Source organism: Elgaria multicarinata, chromosome 8 (assembly GCF_023053635.1).
Source record: "Elgaria multicarinata webbii isolate HBS135686 ecotype San Diego chromosome 8, rElgMul1.1.pri, whole genome shotgun sequence".
In the NCBI taxonomy this organism is placed as follows: domain Eukaryota; kingdom Metazoa; phylum Chordata; class Lepidosauria; order Squamata; family Anguidae; genus Elgaria; species Elgaria multicarinata.
In genome coordinates this window covers 102,056,428-102,074,988 of record NC_086178.1, presented here as the reverse complement: position 1 = coordinate 102,074,988, position 18,561 = coordinate 102,056,428, and the positions used below count along the sequence as shown (strand labels likewise).

The 18,561-nt window shown below is 44.1% G+C and overlaps 1 protein-coding gene across 1 annotated transcript in view; it reads right to left on the bottom strand.

The window, feature by feature from the left end:
* LOC134402276 (adipogenesis regulatory factor-like) overlaps positions 1-18,561 on the bottom strand; it is a 33,529-nt gene that overhangs the window by 3,296 nt on the left and 11,672 nt on the right. Inside the window, exon 2 of the mRNA XM_063131644.1 lies at positions 1,676-1,784. Coding sequence (XP_062987714.1) covers positions 1,676-1,739 — 64 coding nt within the window. The 5' untranslated portion in view covers positions 1,740-1,784. The remainder of the gene's footprint in view (positions 1-1,675; positions 1,785-18,561) is intronic.

Here is an 18,561-nt window from a genome sequence, read left to right as displayed (position 1 = left end):
GGGCTCAATGAGAACTGGATACAGCTTAGTGGATACGGACTGCTGACTGCCAAGAGAGAAGAGGTAGGGTGGGGAGAGAGAAAATGGAATCAAGTATCCTGAAAAAGGGCATGGCTCCCAGATGGCCTCATGCCACTGGTTTTGCTAAATTCTCTTTTCTGATTGGGCTCCTCTGCCCTTTATTGCTACGTGACTGCTAGGTGAGCAAAAAGAAATCCTTCAGGTGAAGCTCTGCCATTGTTTCTACATGTTGGGGAAATCCTCCTTTACTGAATTTCTCTTGGGAGAACAGATCTTTAAAGCCCAGAAGCCCAGTTCAAAAAGAATAGAAAAGGGAAGTCCTTTCAATAGTAGCTTGATTTCTGAACAATAACTGGTGATGATGTTTCTTTGCATATTATGAAAGATGTCACGTGCCAATCTCTACAGGCCAGGGTGTTTTCTGGCCATTTGGCAACCATATTATCTATAACAGATTTGATATACTGAGTATTATTTTGGAGCTCTAATGTAGCATTTTGCATCTTGATTGGAAGGCCAGTATAAGCACTTCAGTGAAAAACACCTAAAAACTACAAAACAGAGCTTTTTCTTTAGCTTTCGGCCAACGTCCTTCCATAACTTTTCCTTAAAGGTCAAAATAATTATGGTGCGTGGTGCATTTCTTCTGACAGGAAGAAAATAGCATGATTTTCCATTTCCATAAACGATTCCATTTAAGGTGATTCTTGTTTCAAAGACCAGAGGTTTCTATTAAGTTCACATTTTTCTGCACTGTTTTTATTTTAATGGTAAAATAAATATGGGGAACACATGACAGAATTATGTTTTTTAAACAACATCAGGAAAGGAAACAACAACCGTATAATAAAGTACTGTGTGAAGAATACCAGCATTCCTATTTTTTGTGCCACATGTGTTTTCAGAAAGTCCAGCTCTAAAGTACCCGTCCCTTGATACCAATTCTTATTTAGGCGTATTTTCCACCTCTCCCCATTCCAAAGGGCCGTAATAAGGGGAAAAACAGACATAGATAGTGAAAAATCTTAAAATAGATCCCAAGGATGTTTGCTAGTTTATCAGGAGAAGAAAAAAGACGATCTGCTCTGTTAACATCAGCGTGGTCTGTAGAAATAAGGTTAGACACATAGGAAGCTGCCTTCTATAAGGTCAGACTATTTGTCCATCAAACCCAGCCATTGTCTACTCCATCCTTACCCAATTTTCTGCTCTCTGGATGTTTCTGGCTACAACTGCCAGCATTCCTGATCACTGGCCAGGCTGGCTAGGTCAAATGGGAACATCTGGAGGCCACCAAATTGGGTGAGGCTGGATTACTCTGGTACTGATTCCCAGGATTCCCAGGTAGATACGATTCCCTATCACTTCTCAGTTCCTTCAAAGTGGAGAATCCAGGGACTGATCCTAGGATTTTCTGCATGCAAAGCAGGTGCTGTTTCACTGGGCAATATATCCTTCCCCAGAATATAGATAAACTCTTTTCTCCTGCAAATCCTATACATACATCAAGCTGTTATTAAGGGGCAGCTATGGAGGCTGGTTAAAAGAAGTTTGCAATCTCAAGTCCCATGTCAGGGTGGATCCTGTGTCTGCAAAGTCTGGATTTATAGACAAAAAAATGAGAAGAAGAACATAGAGCCCAAATGTCCCTTACCTTTATCCTGGGCAGTGGATCCTGCCAGTTTTGTGGCTTCCTCGGCAAGATTCAGTTTAAACATGTTTGTTGATGAGCTTCTGATCTCCCCAACTCAGCAGATGGATGGTTGTCAGTTCCTTAAATGGATCTCAGCCCTGTTTCACTCTATGTGGGCTTTTATAGATTGGAAAACCCCTCCCAGCTGGGACCCAGAGAAGCCAGCAGGGCTGTGCTTGGTGACTAACTCCTGACTTCAAAGGCAGCAGAGGGATGTTTGGAATGATCGTTTTCTCCTCCCGAAGGGGAGGGTGTGGTTTGGCGTTATTTATTTTTTTGTAAGATCCAACGTAATTTTCCATAGCTGCAAAATGAGAGCCCTTGTTTTGGGTGGAGTGGCTGGTGAACAGGCTGACGTTTCCACTGCTGTTATGGAACTTTTCCATCAGGAAGGCTGTTGGAAGAGCCGGAGGCTATGAGGGCACAATAGAATAACAGTACTACATTTCAGCGTATGAGGCAGCAGGTGGTGGTGGTGGGAATGGATGGCTGCATGGTTACTAATTTAGGGTGACCATATGGAAAGGAGGACAGGGCTCCTGTGCTATTAACAGTTGTCTAGAAAGGGGAATTTAAGCAGGTGTCTGGTCATGCTAGACAAGGCTCCTGCAGCTTTAGCTGTTGTGATGAAGAGGGAATTTCACCAGGTGCTGCATGCATACAAATGACACCTGCTGAAATGCCCTTTTCTAGACAACTGTTAAAGGTACAGGAGCCCTGCCCTCCTTTCCATACGGTCACTTTATAAATTGCTCAGCTTGGCACTTGCTTCAACTTTAAATCAGGCTTGCAAGACTCGTGACCCAACTGAATGCAGCCTATGTGGGGCGCTTGGTAAATATTGTGTTTGGGCTGGCTGGCTGAGATTGCAAAAAAGAGGATGGGGTGATTTGCAGGGCTGGTGTCATAGGTAGGCATGGTTGGGCACCTACTCAGGACCCATATCTCAGCAGGGGCCCACTGAATTGCTCCTCCTCTTCACCATTGCAACCTGCTTGTTCACCTGACCCTGGCCCAGATAACGGTGGTGAGGAGGAGATGCCACTGCCTGCTTGCTCACTGGTCCTTTCCCTGTTGAGCAAGCAAATGATAGCAATGATGAGAAAGAGGAGGAGTGATAGCAGTTAGTGACAATGGTTGTGAAAAGGTAGCATTATTGTGCTGGAGGAAGTCTACTGAGGATGCTTTGCCCAAGGGGATGGCTGCACTGGTGTTCCCAACACATTTCAACATGGGTCTTTATCAATGGGAAAGCTCCTAAAGACTTTAGATAAAGAAAGGGAGAGAGACTCCTCCTGCAAAGCCTTTAAGAGTTTCAACCTTGGTAAAGACCTGTGTCAAAATGCATGGGGCACACAACCATTGGACTCGATGGCCTTTTAGGCCCCTTCCAACTCTACTATTCTATGATTCTATGGGGGAGTCTACACCAGCTGTTTATTGCAGGGTTGTATAATTGTCATCGTCACTAACAGCCACATGACGTTCACCTACTCCTGCGGTGATCTTGGCTCCACCTCTCAGTTTCACCAGAATATGCCTGACAGCTTTTGTCACATTTTTTCCGGCTTTCTGGCGTCCATTGCAAGGAACGTGTGCGGTGTGGCTTCCCCTTTGGGAGGTCATTGCTGTTCGCCATGAATTCCAGGCTCAGCAAACAGCCAATTAGCTTTGAGGGGCATGTGCATGGGTATCGCCGTGTTTCACTGCAGAGTCTGTGTGTGTGCGTGTGTTGAAAAGTATCTCTACACAGGAATGAATATTCGTCAGAGTTCCTATCCCCCCATGTGTTGCTGTGTATCTGTGCTGGTGCACATCCCTCAGGAGCCATTTTTTAAAAATCCTGTGCCCCGTATCCACCTGCCTAGCCCCACCCACATCTACCGATACACATGTGGAATTGCCATAACGGGACACACATGCTCCCGCAACGGCACTCCTGTCATTGTGGGAAACTTTGCTCACGTGTGCCCCGTGCGTGCCCATCGCGGAAGCAGCAAAAGCCGCAATCACTCCTCCTCCGTTGCGAAAGGGCTGTAGGTGTAGAAAGGGCCTTTGTTGATCTTAAAGCTATTTTTTTCTGATCCCTACTGGATTCATCCAACAAGCCCACGTGACAATCTTCATGTGCTGGTGAAGGGTACCACTTGTGTGGTGACAGTCTGCTGGCCCCCACATTTTAGACAAGAATTAAAATCATATTTGTTCGCCTTGGACTTTGAGAGGTAGCTTGGCCCTTGGACGTTATAGCTATTTGCTTTAAGGTTCTGCATGTTTTGCTAACTTCTTAGGTTATTTTAAGGTTGATGTTTTTAATTATGGGCTTGTTTGGGAGGAATAAAATAAAATAAACCACCTCTACCACTACCACCACCGCCACCATCTATGGAAGGCAATACCTATTGGAAGATCAAAAACAACAAAGACTTTTGTGGCACTTTAATGTCTAACAAATTTATTACAGAATCAGCTTTTGTGGACTAGTCTACTTCATTAGATGCATAAAGTGTTGTCTTAGGGGTAGTATCCAAAGTGGGCCTTGCGAGGGCAGCCCGCTGTGGTGTAGGCATGGGTGACCTCACCAGTGGCAGCTCACGTGCAGCCCCTAACACTGGTGTCTGTGATGTAGTGCTTCCAGGGGGGAGTGTCGCAATGAGCAGAAATGCTTGTTTCCAGAACGGGTGCAACAAGCCCCTTCCAGAAACAAGCATTTCTGCTTGTTACAACACTACCTCATGGCTGCCAGTGGTAGGGGGTCGCACACATGCCACCACTAGCGAGGACACCCCTGCACACACCCCGCCGCCAGCAGCCCTGCTCAAGGCCTGCGTTGGAGACTACCCCTATGCTGAAGCTATATATACAGATGGTGGGGGAATAAACAGTGAATCCAGAAGGAAATGAAATGCAGAACGTACAGTGGCAATTATATTATTCATTGTGGCCATTCACAAGGCTGTTATTGGTGAGAACCCAGACATCCTGGCATTGGTAAGCTTAGTAACACATATATAATTGTTTTTTAAAAATGATACAATAACTTTATACTGATTAAATTCACAGGAGATAGAACTGAACCTCTTGATATAGTGTAATTCAGTGTTTTCACATCGTAGTCTCCCTTTGAAGTCCCTTTGCTCAAGAAGAACCATATTAAGGTCAGTCACCGTATGTTCCAGGAGGTTGCAACATTAACCCACTGGATTTTCAGTATTGTCATTTCTGATGTCAGTTTTCTGTCGTTTGCATGGAAATTGGCCTGTTGTTGCTGGTGAGTAGCTGTTTTAGGTCAGGGATGCTGTCCATAAGCAATTACAGGCCTACCATTTGCAATTGCTTACGAACAGCATAACTGATGATGATACATTTGAGTTGTTTTAGCTGAGAGCTATAGGTGACAGTGGTGTTTTCTTTTCTCTTCTGGATATGTTCTGCAGTACTTTATTCCAGTCTGACCTTGCTGATCTGTTTTTCTCTCACACTTCTTTGGGTGAATATTGTAGTCTGAGAAATGTAAAATCCTGATGTAAATCCTTAAGCTGCAAGACTCTGCCTGATGAGTCTGAACAGATGCATTTGTATTATAGGGCTTTGAGATAGACAATGGATTTATTGATGTGTTCCGGCTAAAAGCTGGAAGCATGTAAATATGTGTAGCAGTCTGTAGGTTTTAAATATAAGATGATGGTTATGTCTATTGTGTAGTTGCACAGCAGTGTCCAGAAAGCAAAACTGTTGGCCTGATGATCTAAGCTAAGGTTGATGGTGGGGTAAAAGTTATTCAAGTCCTGGTGGAACTTCCCAGGTGCCTCCTGTCCGTGAGTCCTGATGATAGATGTCATCAGTGTACCTTCGGTAGAAGAGGGTTTGCGAAGCAGTCACTAAGAAAGTGTTCTTCTCCTGCAGGAGAAGGCTTTCAATGGCTACTAGTCCTGATAGCTATGTGCTACCACCAGTAGCAGAGGCAGTAAGCCTGTGTACACCTGTTGCTGGGTAACATGGGTGGAAGGGTGCTATTGCACCATGTCCTGCTTGTGTGTTCCTGGTCAATAGCTGGTTGGCCACTGTGTGAACAGAATGCTGTACTAGATGGACCCTTAATCCAATGCAGCATGGCTCCTCTTATGTTGTCATGTTCTACTGTGGAGCCATGTGCCATTGATGTGATTATATTTCTTCTCTCTAAAACTACTCATGGGTATGTTCAAAGTAGCCAGGTTTGGTAGCTAGATATGGGGGGTAGCCCTGTCTGGAATGATAGCAGGGATGTTGGGGGATGTAGGACTATCTGGGGGATGTTAGTGAAAAGGACCACCATATCTATGGTAGCTTGGATAGTATTCTCTGGGAGATTGGCAATGGATTGATATTTCCTCCAGAAGTCAGTGGTATGTAGCTTGGAGTATTGGTGGCATATGATCTGAGAATAGAGTGCATATACCCCCCACAACTGTGGTAGTGCCCATTCCTGAAACAATGGAATATCCTGGGTTGCCTGATTTGTGTATTAAACCAAGGAGATGGTTTCAACCTAGAAGCCCTAGGCTGGGTTCTCATGATCACAGAAGGAAAATTAGCCACAGTAGCTTATTTCCCCTACCTATACATGTCAGTTGCAACCCACCTAAGTAGCATAATTACCTTTGCCAGGCACGGTTGTGGTGATGTCCAGACTTGGTAAGGTTGACTGGCTGGACTAGTTTATGAACCACCCAGAAGCACATGGCTTGTTCTAGGGTTTCAGGATGGTTTGCAAACCACCCCAGTTGCTCACACTCGCTGGGTTCGGATGTCAAAACAACCCGTGTTCAGAGAAGCCGCTCATAAACGGCACATGTGGGGATGGAAAGTGAGCTATTGTGGCTTGTTTCGTCTCCATGTTTCTGTGAACCTGCCCATATTGTTTAATGTACCTCTCTTTAAAATGGATTATTCCAGAAACACCAGTTTTGTTTCCTTTCTTTCTTTCTTTCTTTCTTTCTTTCTTTCTTTCTTTCTTTCATTTTCAAATGTAAACAATCCCTTTTTGTTTCATTTTTTTAAAAAAGGAGAAGGAGGGTAAAAAAAGAAAAATGGAGGGGGAGAGACAGAGAAGGAAAAAGAGTGGCGAGATGCAGACATACATGGCAAAAATAAACTCCAGGGGGCTGTCTATAGATTGACTTTGTCCTCCATGCTGCATCGGTTAAATGATGCAGCTGCCAATTCAAAGTCACTCCGGGGCAAAGAGTCGAAGATCCGCAGCTGAAAAGTCGGGGACTTACCCGAGCGAGGTCAACACGGCTCTTCTGCCATCTGTCCATGCTTTGGTGCTGCCCGGGGGGGCGGGTGTTCCTGGGTGGAAGGCGACCTCTCATTGGCCAACAGAAGCTGAGGGAGGGGGAAAGGGCGGGCCCAGCGAGCCTGATGGCCACTGGAAAGCTTGCACTGTGTCATCCAGTGGGGATTATTTGCCACGGGGTTTGGCAGTGTAGTGGTGCCAACTAGCGTCGTGAAGGCAGCCTCCAGCAGGCCTTATGCTTCACATTAGAGCTATAGGTGAGTCCTAATGACACTTCATATTTCTGGAAATGTCCGACGTTTTAATCACATCTTCAGTGGAATCTTTTGTATTAGGACAGCCTTCCTCAACCTGGGGTGCTCCAGATGTGTTGGACTGCTGGCTGGGGCATTCTGGGAGTTGTAGTCCAACACATCTGGAGCGCCCCAGGTTGAGGAAGGCTGTATTAGGAGAAGGCCAGAAAACTCAAGAACATAACAAGGACACCTAACAATTCTCTGAACACCCATAGAAAGGGGGGTATTTTGCTCTTTGCATGCAGTTCCCTCATTGTTTTTAGTGGCGCTCACTTTCCAGATAGGTGAGTGTCCAAAGTACACTTTTAAATTATGTGAGGAACGTGTACTAGCCAGACAGACAACATGCCATTCTCTTAGACAACAGATCAATCCTTTCAGAGTCATAGCAGTTTGCAGGGCAGGAGGGCCTCTTTCTCTTTTCAATTGCTTAATTTCTAAGGTGGAATCCTTCCAGTTACCACTAAGTTGCTCTGGGGTGAAATACATGCTTTCGAAATGAAATGAGGAAGGGGGAATATTTGTTGAATGCCACATTTTAAAAATTCCACCTACATTGACAGCACAATCCTGGCCATGTCTACTCAGAAGTATATCCCATTGAGTTCAACTGGGCTTACTCCCCAGTAATTGTGTTTGTAGGATTGCTGGTAAATTTTGAAACGGGGATTTGTTGCAGTTCTAGTTTTCTTCTGCTTGAGATAGCATGTTTTTAAAAAGTGTACACTGCAGACCATAGGATACTATTGTTCTGAAAACATCTGGAATGAATGTAATCAGCCGTCTCCCAGCAAGTTGCCATCGTGACCCATGTTTATTGAGTTTACGTCATGAAATCGGAAGCCTCAGTGTTAGGCCAATCTGATGACAGTTCTGAGATCTGAAAGTAAACAACTGTACAGCTACTTTCATGCCTGCAGAGAGTGGTTAAAAGTGGCCCAATCTGCAGCCTGGCAGAGCAAAACATGCATTTAAAGTAAAAGAAGGAAACACATACACATACACATGAAAGTGGGTACCAGGCTTCAGGTATGAGATGATAGGATGGCCAGCCACACATCACCAAGAAGGGGGTGACTGATTTGCATAACATTTGTATACAGTAACTTATATGTATAAATGCTATTTTGCAATTTAAATAGAAATATACTACATTTTGCCATAGCAGGGAAGGTTGTGACCAGGTGCCTGCTTATTTAACCTGCTGTCCAGTTGTTGGCTGATGATGGGCTTTCCCTTCTTGTTTTTCTTTATCTTTAACCTGGACTTGGATTGGACAGCCCTCCCAACAGAGGATATCTTCAAACAAAGGACAGTCCTCTGATAGCCCTGCAAATAGAGGACCGTTATCTGTAATGTAGAGCCTCGTGTGGTGCAGAGCAGTAAAGCAGCAGTTTCTGCAGCCGAAACTCTCCCCACTGCCTGAGTTCGATCCCAGTGGAAGCTGGTTTCAGGCAGCCAGCTCAGGTCAACTCAGCCTTCCATCCTCCGGAGGTTGGTAAAATGTGTACCCAGTTAGCTGGGGGAAAGGTAATAATGGCTGGGGAAGGCAACGGCAAACCACCCCACTATAAGGCCTGCCAAGAAAACATCAGCAAAAGCTGGCGTCCCTCCAAGAATCAGTAATGACTCAGTGCTTGCACGAGAGGTTCCTTTCCTTTCCTATCTGTAATGTAGGACACATAGCCACCCTAACCCTGGGTGTGTGAAGTCAGTGGTGCATTCATTGAACACTTGCATCTTGAGAAGGAGGAAAGATGGAGACAGCAGCAACAGATAAAAATGGTGAGCAGGCAAGAATAGGGTGACCATATGAAAAGGAGGACAGGGCTCCTGTATCTTTAACAGTTGTATTGAAAAGGGAATTTCAGCAGGTGTCATTTTTATATATAGGGAACCTGGTGAAATTCCGTCTTCATCACAATAGTTAAAGCTGCAGGTGCCCTGCCCTGTTTTAAAACTGGTCACTCTAGTATGGCTCCTGCAGCTTTAACTGTTGTGATGAAGATGGAATTTCACCAGGTTCTCCATATATACAAATGACGTCTGCTGAAATTTCATTTTCTATGCAACTGTTAAAGATACAGGAGCCCGGTCTTCCTTTTCATATGGTCACCCTATGCGGCAAGAACCAGTTTTAACAGCACTGCAGTGTCACTGGAAAATTAGGCATTCTTGCCAGATTTGGTTTGTGATGTTAGACATTAAAAAGAATTTTGGCTTGGATGGCTTCTCTGATCTTGGTGTGCTTGCCACTATAATGAACGATGCACATCAGCTGCCATAGCCTCTCCTACCCGAAAGCTGACAAGGACTGGGCAGGATTGATTCTGAGAAATCAGAGGAAAGGGAGCTGTAGAGATGGCCACCACCCCCACAGGTGGAAATTAGTATGGGTTAAGGTGATGTCATGTGGAAGTGGGATGTGAGGCCCTGTAATGTTTGCAAGCCAACTCCAAAAGACTTGCTTCCATGTTTTGCGGTAGTTTTAGTTTGCCAGAATCTGGACTCCTTGTTCCAATTGCTCAGGGCCAAGATACACATGATATGAGCTGTGTGTAAGCAATTAAATGTGCTCTTTAAATATATTAAAGGGCACACAATAGCATGTCTTTTGTTAATAAAGGGCACATGACAGCATGTCCTTTATTAAGGCTATGAGGAAAACACACATTCTACAATATAAAACAGTAATGGGGGTGCGTGGGTCATTTTAACCACTATAAAATCAGAAGGGTTTCACCAATATTTCTGAAATTTGCACACACCAGAAAGAAGTGTTGGTTTTACATAACCTAAAAATATCAGGAGGATTGGTGAAAGTTTGTGGGAGAAAGAGCAGTTTAAAGAGTAAAACAACAACAACGGGGCAGGGGGAACCTTGCTCAGTCAAAACGAATGTTGAAAAACTGACTGGTGACGTTATTTGAGCACTGTTTCTGAAGAAATTATAAGCTACTCACTTTAAACATTAATGGTGACCTATTGCCATTTTATTGTAGTTGGTGGAATGCCATTTCTTCTTTTTTTAAAAAAAGGTGCTGAAGTGGTGGGAAGGAAGGGCCTTGCTCAATGCCTCCTCCTTTCCGCCCCCCCCCCCCCCCCGTAAATGCATATGTCAACTCACTGGGAGATTCCTCTTAGCAATTCACTAAGGCTCATATATGCTTCATAAGGTAAGACAGGACCAAGGCAATGTGAGCCATCTTTGCTGGTCCCAGGCACTTCATCCTCCCCATCTAGATTTGGGCCTGAAAGACCCAAGAAAAGTGTGGGGTGCATGGAAGGTAAGTTGTATGCAAGCACAATTTGCGACATTGCACAACATGACTGATCACGGGGAACGTTTGCTAGCTTCCAATTTCCTGGCTTTGTGGAGGTTCAATCGATATGACATATAGCTTTTACTATGGTCTTTTAAATTGGCAGGTTTTTTGATAATTGAATACACACAAACACATACACTGAGGCAACGAGTGAACATGATCATAATCACGGTGAATAGGCTGGAGGTTAATACTCCCTCATCTATCTGATGAAAATTATCCCCATCCATGAAGCTGCCATCAGACCCAGAAGGGAAGCTTGGCGCTAGACTCTTCATCCATAGGTGGACATGGATGGCTAGCAAAGAATGGTTCTGGGAGGGAATTCTATCAATCAAACCTACCTGTTTGGACAGATTGTGAGCTCCATCACACCTACTTTCCCCCCCCCCCCACCCGGTATGCACCTGCAATTTTGACCTCTGTTTCTTCAATGCAGCAAGTGCTGGTCTCTTCACGATTGTAGCTATACCGGGGACTCTCTTTTCACTTGTTTGCTCTCCAGTTATTGCGCCCGCCCCACCCCACCCCACCCCATCCCTTCTCCTTCCCCCTCCACTTCACTGGTTCTTGTCGGTTGATGGACGTGGGAACCTCTTCCCCTTACCTTGCTCTGGCTTTGTTGTCTAGCATGTTACCGATTCAAATTTTAACTCGGCTGGGCGCCATTTCTGCAAGCAAGTAGGCAAGGAGGGTGGGGCTGGAGCAGCAAAGCCCCTTCAACCGGCCCAGTTCATTGGACACAGTGTGCTGGAGGAGGAGAACCATCCCACCCGCCTCTTTCATCAGCAAGCACAAGGGAGGGGAAGAGGCGGGGTGACTGCAGGACAGTGACAACGTCATGTGAGTACCGCATTGCAAAGCCACAAACCCGGCATGACGAAGAGTGCGATAAAATGCTGGTGTGATGGAACTCCGCGGCCAGATCTACACCAAGCAGGGTATAACACGTTGAAAGTGGTTTGAAACCGGTGTATGGAATGCGTCATGGGCCCCAACAGTTGTCAATGCTGTTATAAACCATTATAAAGCAGTAGTGAAGATCCTGTCTGTATCTCCCTGAACAAGCCCCAGAGGGTAAAAGCACCTTAGCAAAGTTATTCTGTACGGCACCATGTATACTGATGGTGCAATAATAATAATAATAATAATAATAATAATAATAATAATAATAATAATAATAATAATGAGGCAAGGAATAGAATCCAGAATTTGATCCTTCTGGCTAGAACAGCCTTTCACCACCTGGTGCCCCCTCTGCATGCTTTCATAGAATCAAAAAATCATAGAGTTGGAAGGGGCCTACAAGGCCATCAAGTCCAACCCCCTGCTCAATGCAGGAATCAATGTTAATGGGGTTCCCTGGTAGTCACCCTTCCAGAAACTGTCCTGAAGAATCAAAACAACAAGTAATCTCTCTTGTTTCTAAGATTTGGGGTGGGGAGCTGCATTCTGCACATTCTTTTAAAGACACTGGGGAATGCAGGCAGAAACTGGTCTAAAGCAGAAAGATAGTTGGGACAAACTGAAATGAAGCCTGAGCACTTGAGATGGAGTTTTGCTAGAGAGTTATTTTGACAAGGAAGTAGATGGCAGTCGACCAACACTGTTTGGGCCTTGCAGTGGCCTACTGCCAAGTTTTGTGGTTGCACGTGCTGCTCATCCATGCCCTTCTTTTCTCTTGGGCCATTGTGGACGGGGTTGTGGGGTAGATTCAGCCTAGGAAATCCCAGTCATTGACATCTACTTTGGGCAGAAAACACTATCGGAGCCCAACAGGGAGCCATTGTGCTGTAGTGGCTGGAGTGCTGGACTGGGAGTTGGGAGATCCAGGTTCTAGTCCCCACTTGGCCATGGAAGCTCACTGGGTGAGTTTGGGCCCGTCACAGACTCTCAGCCCCCAGCCTTCCTCATAGGGTTACTGTTGTGAGGATAAAAATGGAGAGGAGGATTAGGTATGCGAACTTGGGTTCCTTGGAGGAAAAAAGGTGGCACATATATGTAATTAATTAATACATAAAACAGGCTGGGGTACACTTTAGTGGTGCTTGGCCCAGGCTGCAAAAAAGGAAAAAGGTGAGGTGAAATGGTAGATCATGCTCGAAGATATTTATGCAAACATATCTCCTCATATCTGAATGGTATGTCCAGACTTTGTAAGATCTTGTGAAGTTTCTTGGAGCCAATCAGAAGCAATGCCATTAGAACAGAAAAAGCAGTATTTCAAATCTAGCATATCTAGGGCAGAGAGAGGGAGGGAGGAGAGAGATTTGGGAGATTTCTCTTGAATGGTGGGAGAAGTGGTGGCATCAGAGCCACCAGCCTCTGCTGGGTGGGTAGCAATTTCCACCCTTGCTGTACACAAGTTCATGAGCACATTTGCTTATGCATTTTTTCAGACATACCATCAGATGCACGTTTAACTGAACGCACAGAGCCTGAACTCCTGTATAGGGCTTGAAATATGTTCTACAAGGAACTCTAGTCTTTGTAGTTTGAGAGACAGAGAGGAGTACACTGACACATGCAACATGTGCTCTCAAAATACGAGCATCTCCACTTTCTTACAGCTCTGAGCATATGGGTGCATTCTTCAGTTCCGATTGTGAACATGAGAATTGCTAGGGTGCAGCATGTAATTCAGTAGCATATCACCATGTTCAGAGTCTTCTCACATATTAACTAATAACAATACTTGTGTCTAGTTGAAACCTTCAGGACTAGTATGGTAGGAATCAGCATCTGCTGCCATTCAGGTATAACATTAAATAAAGGACGTATCTATAAGGGAGAGCAACTGTGGTTATGACATTGGCCAACAATCCCTTTGCCTGGTGCATAATGCAATGCAGAACCATGTATGTTTAATTGGCCTATGTGCCTACGAGTGCACAGAACTGCAACCTTTATCTCTATCCTCGACATGCACGGCTTCTTTTCATGTTACAGAAGGGAAACGCAGCAAAACCTAGAATGAATAAGTTTATTACGGTATAACAACCAGCACTCCAATCAAACACCATACAATTTAACACATTACATTACGTTACAGATGTAAAAACGTGCATATGTTATTAATGTTTCGCACAAATTCTGGCCACTTTCACAGTAACTTGGGCATTCATGCCTGACAGAAGGTAATCTAAACAAAATTTGTCCATTCTGCCTGGGAATTTTTTTGTGAGTGGTGTTATTAAGGAAACTCTGAGGTCTTTATACAGGTGGCAGTAAAGTAAAACATGGACTATTGTCCCAACATCCCCCGACCCACATGGACATTGCCGTTCACTGTAAGGGATTTTTTAAAATCTGCCCTCCAGCAATGCTGAAGGTAAAACATTAAACCTGGCTAACGTAAAAGCTCTTCTGAGCCTCGGAACGGTCAAGTTTATCAGGTACATGGCAAGTGCTGGAGGACCACTATTTCCCCTGAACCCCAAGTTTAGGCTAGCTCGACTCAGTTGATCTTGTAGATCGATGTCTTGAATCCTTTGAGCAATATCCATTTTTGCTTTCTCGTATCCCAGGTTCAGGACCACAGTCATGGAGTAGCCTAGGGATTGCAACTTCCTATTCAAAGTATCTTTCCACCTTGAATTGAAAGTGTCCGTTAGAGTAAGCGGAGCTAAACCCACAGGGACAAACAGTAATTTTAACCAGAGATGAAACTTACGTATCCATATACGGGCCTCTAGTGAGATCTGGCCTGCCTCCAGCCTTACAATTGTATTTTGAAGGCAGGACGGGACCGCAAGTATTGCCCTCAGAAATTTAGTTTGTACAGCTTCCAGAGGGGCCAAGTTTTCATAGACACAAATCTCTGAGCCATACAGCATTTGAGCTAAAACCTTAGCAGCAAAGACTTGGAGAACAGAGGGAATATGCTGCCCACCTTTATTGTAGAAAAAGGAGAGGAGTGCCTTAATGCTCCTCTGCACATCGGCGATGGCAGTTTTAGACTGAACCCTCCACGTTCCTGATGAATGAAATATTATTCCTAGATATTTATACAAAACCACCTGTTCGATTTAGTGTTCATTTAGTTGCCATTTATATTTTAGTCGTCTTCTGGAAAAAACTACAACCTTTGTTTTGTCATAATTGATCTGCAGTAGTTCACTTTCACAGTAACCCTTCAAGGCCCTCAGCAATCTCCTCAAACCTGATTTGGTCAATGGCAACAGCACCGCATCGTCCGCATAGAGCAAAATCGATAACGGTCTATTTGAAATACTAGGTGGTTGTGCTGTTTGCTCTGCTAACCTAGAATGATATATTCTTAAACTTCTACTCCACACTGTGGCCGAAAGGAGAAACTGCAACAAATGATTATTTTGTTTTTTAATACTGTTACTGGCTGCGTTATTGATTCTTTTATTGGAATATTTACTTTTAATCCGTGTATTTTGTATGACACCCAGAGAATTATTATTGACTAGCTGGCAAATGGAACAAACAAATAAATAATAAAATAGCACACGTTTCTGATTGTGTTTGAGATGGGGCATTGATGTGAAAACTCTTGTCAGTGGCGTTTTATCTTGGTTTACTCTTGTTCATGAAACATTTATTTATTTATTATTGCATTTCTATCCCGCCTTTTTTCCTCCAAGAAACCCAAGGCAACATACATAATCCTCCACCTTCTCTCCACTTTATCCTCACAACAACAACCCTGTGAGGTGGGTTGGGCTGAGAGTCTGTGACTGGCCCAAAGTCACCTAGTGGGTTTCCAGGGTTCCATATAACCCGGATCTCCCGACACCCAGTCCAACACTTTAGCCACTACACCACACATGCTGGGCTAGGGTGGCCCTTACGCAAACCCCCCAAAGAGGAAAAGAAACAGAATAAAAGAGGACACAGATCTGCATAAAATTTACATTGGCTAATTTACAAGTAGGGTTGCAAATTTCAAAATATTTCATTTAAATGGAAATACAGGACATTTCCAGGTAGCCTGTGTGCGTTTTCAGCCTGCTTGAATAGTCTAACTGTTCAAGGCCTCTGCTCTCTCCCTACTTAGGGATCTTTATCTTTAAACCAGACTTGGACAGACAGAATAGTTCTTCAAACAGACAGAGCCTTCAAACAGACGATTGTCTTCTGCAAAGTAAGACTCATGGCCGCTCTACACTGGGCATTTCACCACCACAAATCTGTTTCCATCAGTTGTTGGCTATGAAGAGAAGTATATGATATGGAGGGGCAGGAAGGGGAGAAATATCCTTATGCCTCCTACATATAGCACACAGTCAGTGTTTTTTCATCCAGTCTAAGCAGGGCCATTTGTGCTACGCATTTTTTTTAATATATATAAATCTGCCCTGAGCACCATTTATTTTATTTTTTCAGTGGAAAGGTGGGCTAGAAATTAAACAGATAAAACCCTGTCCCCAAATATCTCAAATTTTACTCATAGAATTTTCTATTTTGGTGCATATGTCTCTCTCTGGTCTTCACACCTCAGTCCTTTTACTTCTAACCAAAGCCCCACTGAGAAATCTCCATGTCATTCAGAACCTTCCTCAAATCATTCCACTTGGGTCCTTACACATCCCATGCAGACGCTGTGTCCTTGGCTTTACAGCTCTGCCCAACCTCACACCATTTTTCTGCCCTTATTTCCCATGTCCATGGCCTTTACATTTGTGACTATTAATAGCCAAAGCTGCCCCAAATATCTCCTGCTCTTCTGGGTAACTCTGCCCTCTCAGTTCCATATGCCTAGAATTCCTTCACCGGACAGAGACATTGAGCTTTATCACACCAGCATTATACTGTGCAATCACTGTGAATTGCATGCAAAGGACTCAGAAGTTTTCCACCTTATAATCTGCTTTGATTGTGAAGTACTCCCATGCATCCTGCCTTAATTGTGCAATAAAGCAAAAAGATTCACTGTATTTAGCCCCTACTTTTTGAGCATATCTTCCGAGCTGCTGCTGGGGCACAGGAGCAGGATTTTAAAAGAAATGCTTACATCTGCGTAAGCTTTAAAGGTAAGGACACCAAAAATTGGCACAATAATAGATATTAGGGAGAGCTTTAAGCATACCAAATTTGAATTGAATTGGGTCATCCGTTGATTTTTTAATGTTTTTTTTTTACATTTCCCCCCTTAAACTCACTTCCTGGTATGCAAAGGATCGCTGTTGCCCAGTAGCAAAAACAACAACTGTGAAAACTTAGCGCTATGGGGATAATCCAAGGGAAGCAGGTACGTGGGATGAAGCTCATTGAGGGTGCAAATTTATGCATGTTTAGACAGAAAAAAAGACTTAAAACGCCCAGGATGCTGGAAATCGTAGGACCTTTTTCTGTCTAAACATACATAAGATTGCGCTCTGAACCACCTTTCTCTCTTCCTTAATATCTCTTTTCTCATCTTTGGCCTAAAATGACTGAAAAGTCCATACAAAAAACAAAAAACCCTCTACACAGGCAGGATCTACACTATTGCTTTAAAATAGTTTAGAACAGTAGTGACAACTGTTGGGGCCCAGGACACACCTCATTTAGAGTTTTCAAAACGTCTTCAAAGTGTCATATCCTGCTTAGTGTAGATCCTGGCCCCTATGTCATTGAAAAGGGTTCCAGCCTGTCCTATTTTTCTACACATACAGTGTGTTGTTTTGTTTGTTTTATGGAAGAACAATCAACAGTATGAGCCCCGGTTTACACTGTGAAGTGGTACAGCCCTGGTGCAGCTTTCGCACCCCAGTGAAGGCCAAACAAGTGATGTGTGATTGACTCCCCCCATGTTTTCTGCTACTATGCTCCCTCCTCTAAACTGGACCAGGACTGCAGTGCTGGGAGAGGGGAGACTGTTTCCCTAATCTTAATTGCTCCAGGAAGTTCCTATTTGCATCTCTGTGTTTTGCCCGGCAGGGGTGGGGGTGGCAAATAGCAGCTCAGGGAGGGATTCAATTGGGAAAAGGGGTAAGGCTAATTCCCCCTGCCTCCAGTGCGATTTCTCTAATCCAATTAGCAGCTCCCTGGATCTGCTTGGAGGAGGAAGAGGAAGAAGAAGAAGAAGAAGAAGAAGAAGAAGAAGGTGGAGAGGTTTGTGAGTCATAGAATTGGCATAAGCACATGCATTACATGCAGAATATCCCAAGTTTAATTCCTCACATCTCCGATTGAATGTTGGTTGGTAGGGGATGGGAAAAACCTCTGTCAGTTCCATAGATAGCTAGAAGTAGATATATGATCACTGCTGTCCTGAATCACGCTTAGTTTACCCCTAAGGCCATTTGTTAAACTCATGGCTGAAATGGATTTAACTCAGGCGGATTTTCTAGCTCATGCTCTCAGCTTTCATATGACACTCGTTCTCAGCGTGCCTCTACCTTGTGTCTGAGCCACTCTAGCCTCCTTTCTTCACCACTTCCACTGTTTCGAAAGAGGTTAAAATACTGGAGTGGAGGCTAGGTAGGGCGGTCCAGACAGTTGTTCATTCATAGTAGCACCATTGATACTTTGCTTACAAGCTATTGCCAACTCTTGTGAAAAATGCAGGATAGTAACTGAGTGCCATGCATCTTTTATTTGGTAGTATATTCAAATCAACAAAAGGAAAGACATGCAAACTAAAGACATCGCAGCCTATTTCTGCCGTAACCGTGATGCACTTTGCAGATTGCTGTGGCTTATCCATTGCAGCGGATCCTATTTGGCTGGAAGAGAGCGAACAGTGCCGTGTTGCATGGCCATCCCGCACACTTCTCAACCAACTCTGTCATTTTGAAATGGTCGTGCTGGGACTGCATGCCACCTGCACTAACAGAATTTTAAAAATAAATCACCAGACAGTTCCATTCAACACAACTATCTGTTCAAACTACAACACAACCCCTCTAATGCTTGGGATTGAATAATGAGCACAATTTGCACTCAAACAGTGCGGCCAGCAATGCAGAGTATTTAATTATTTATTTTATT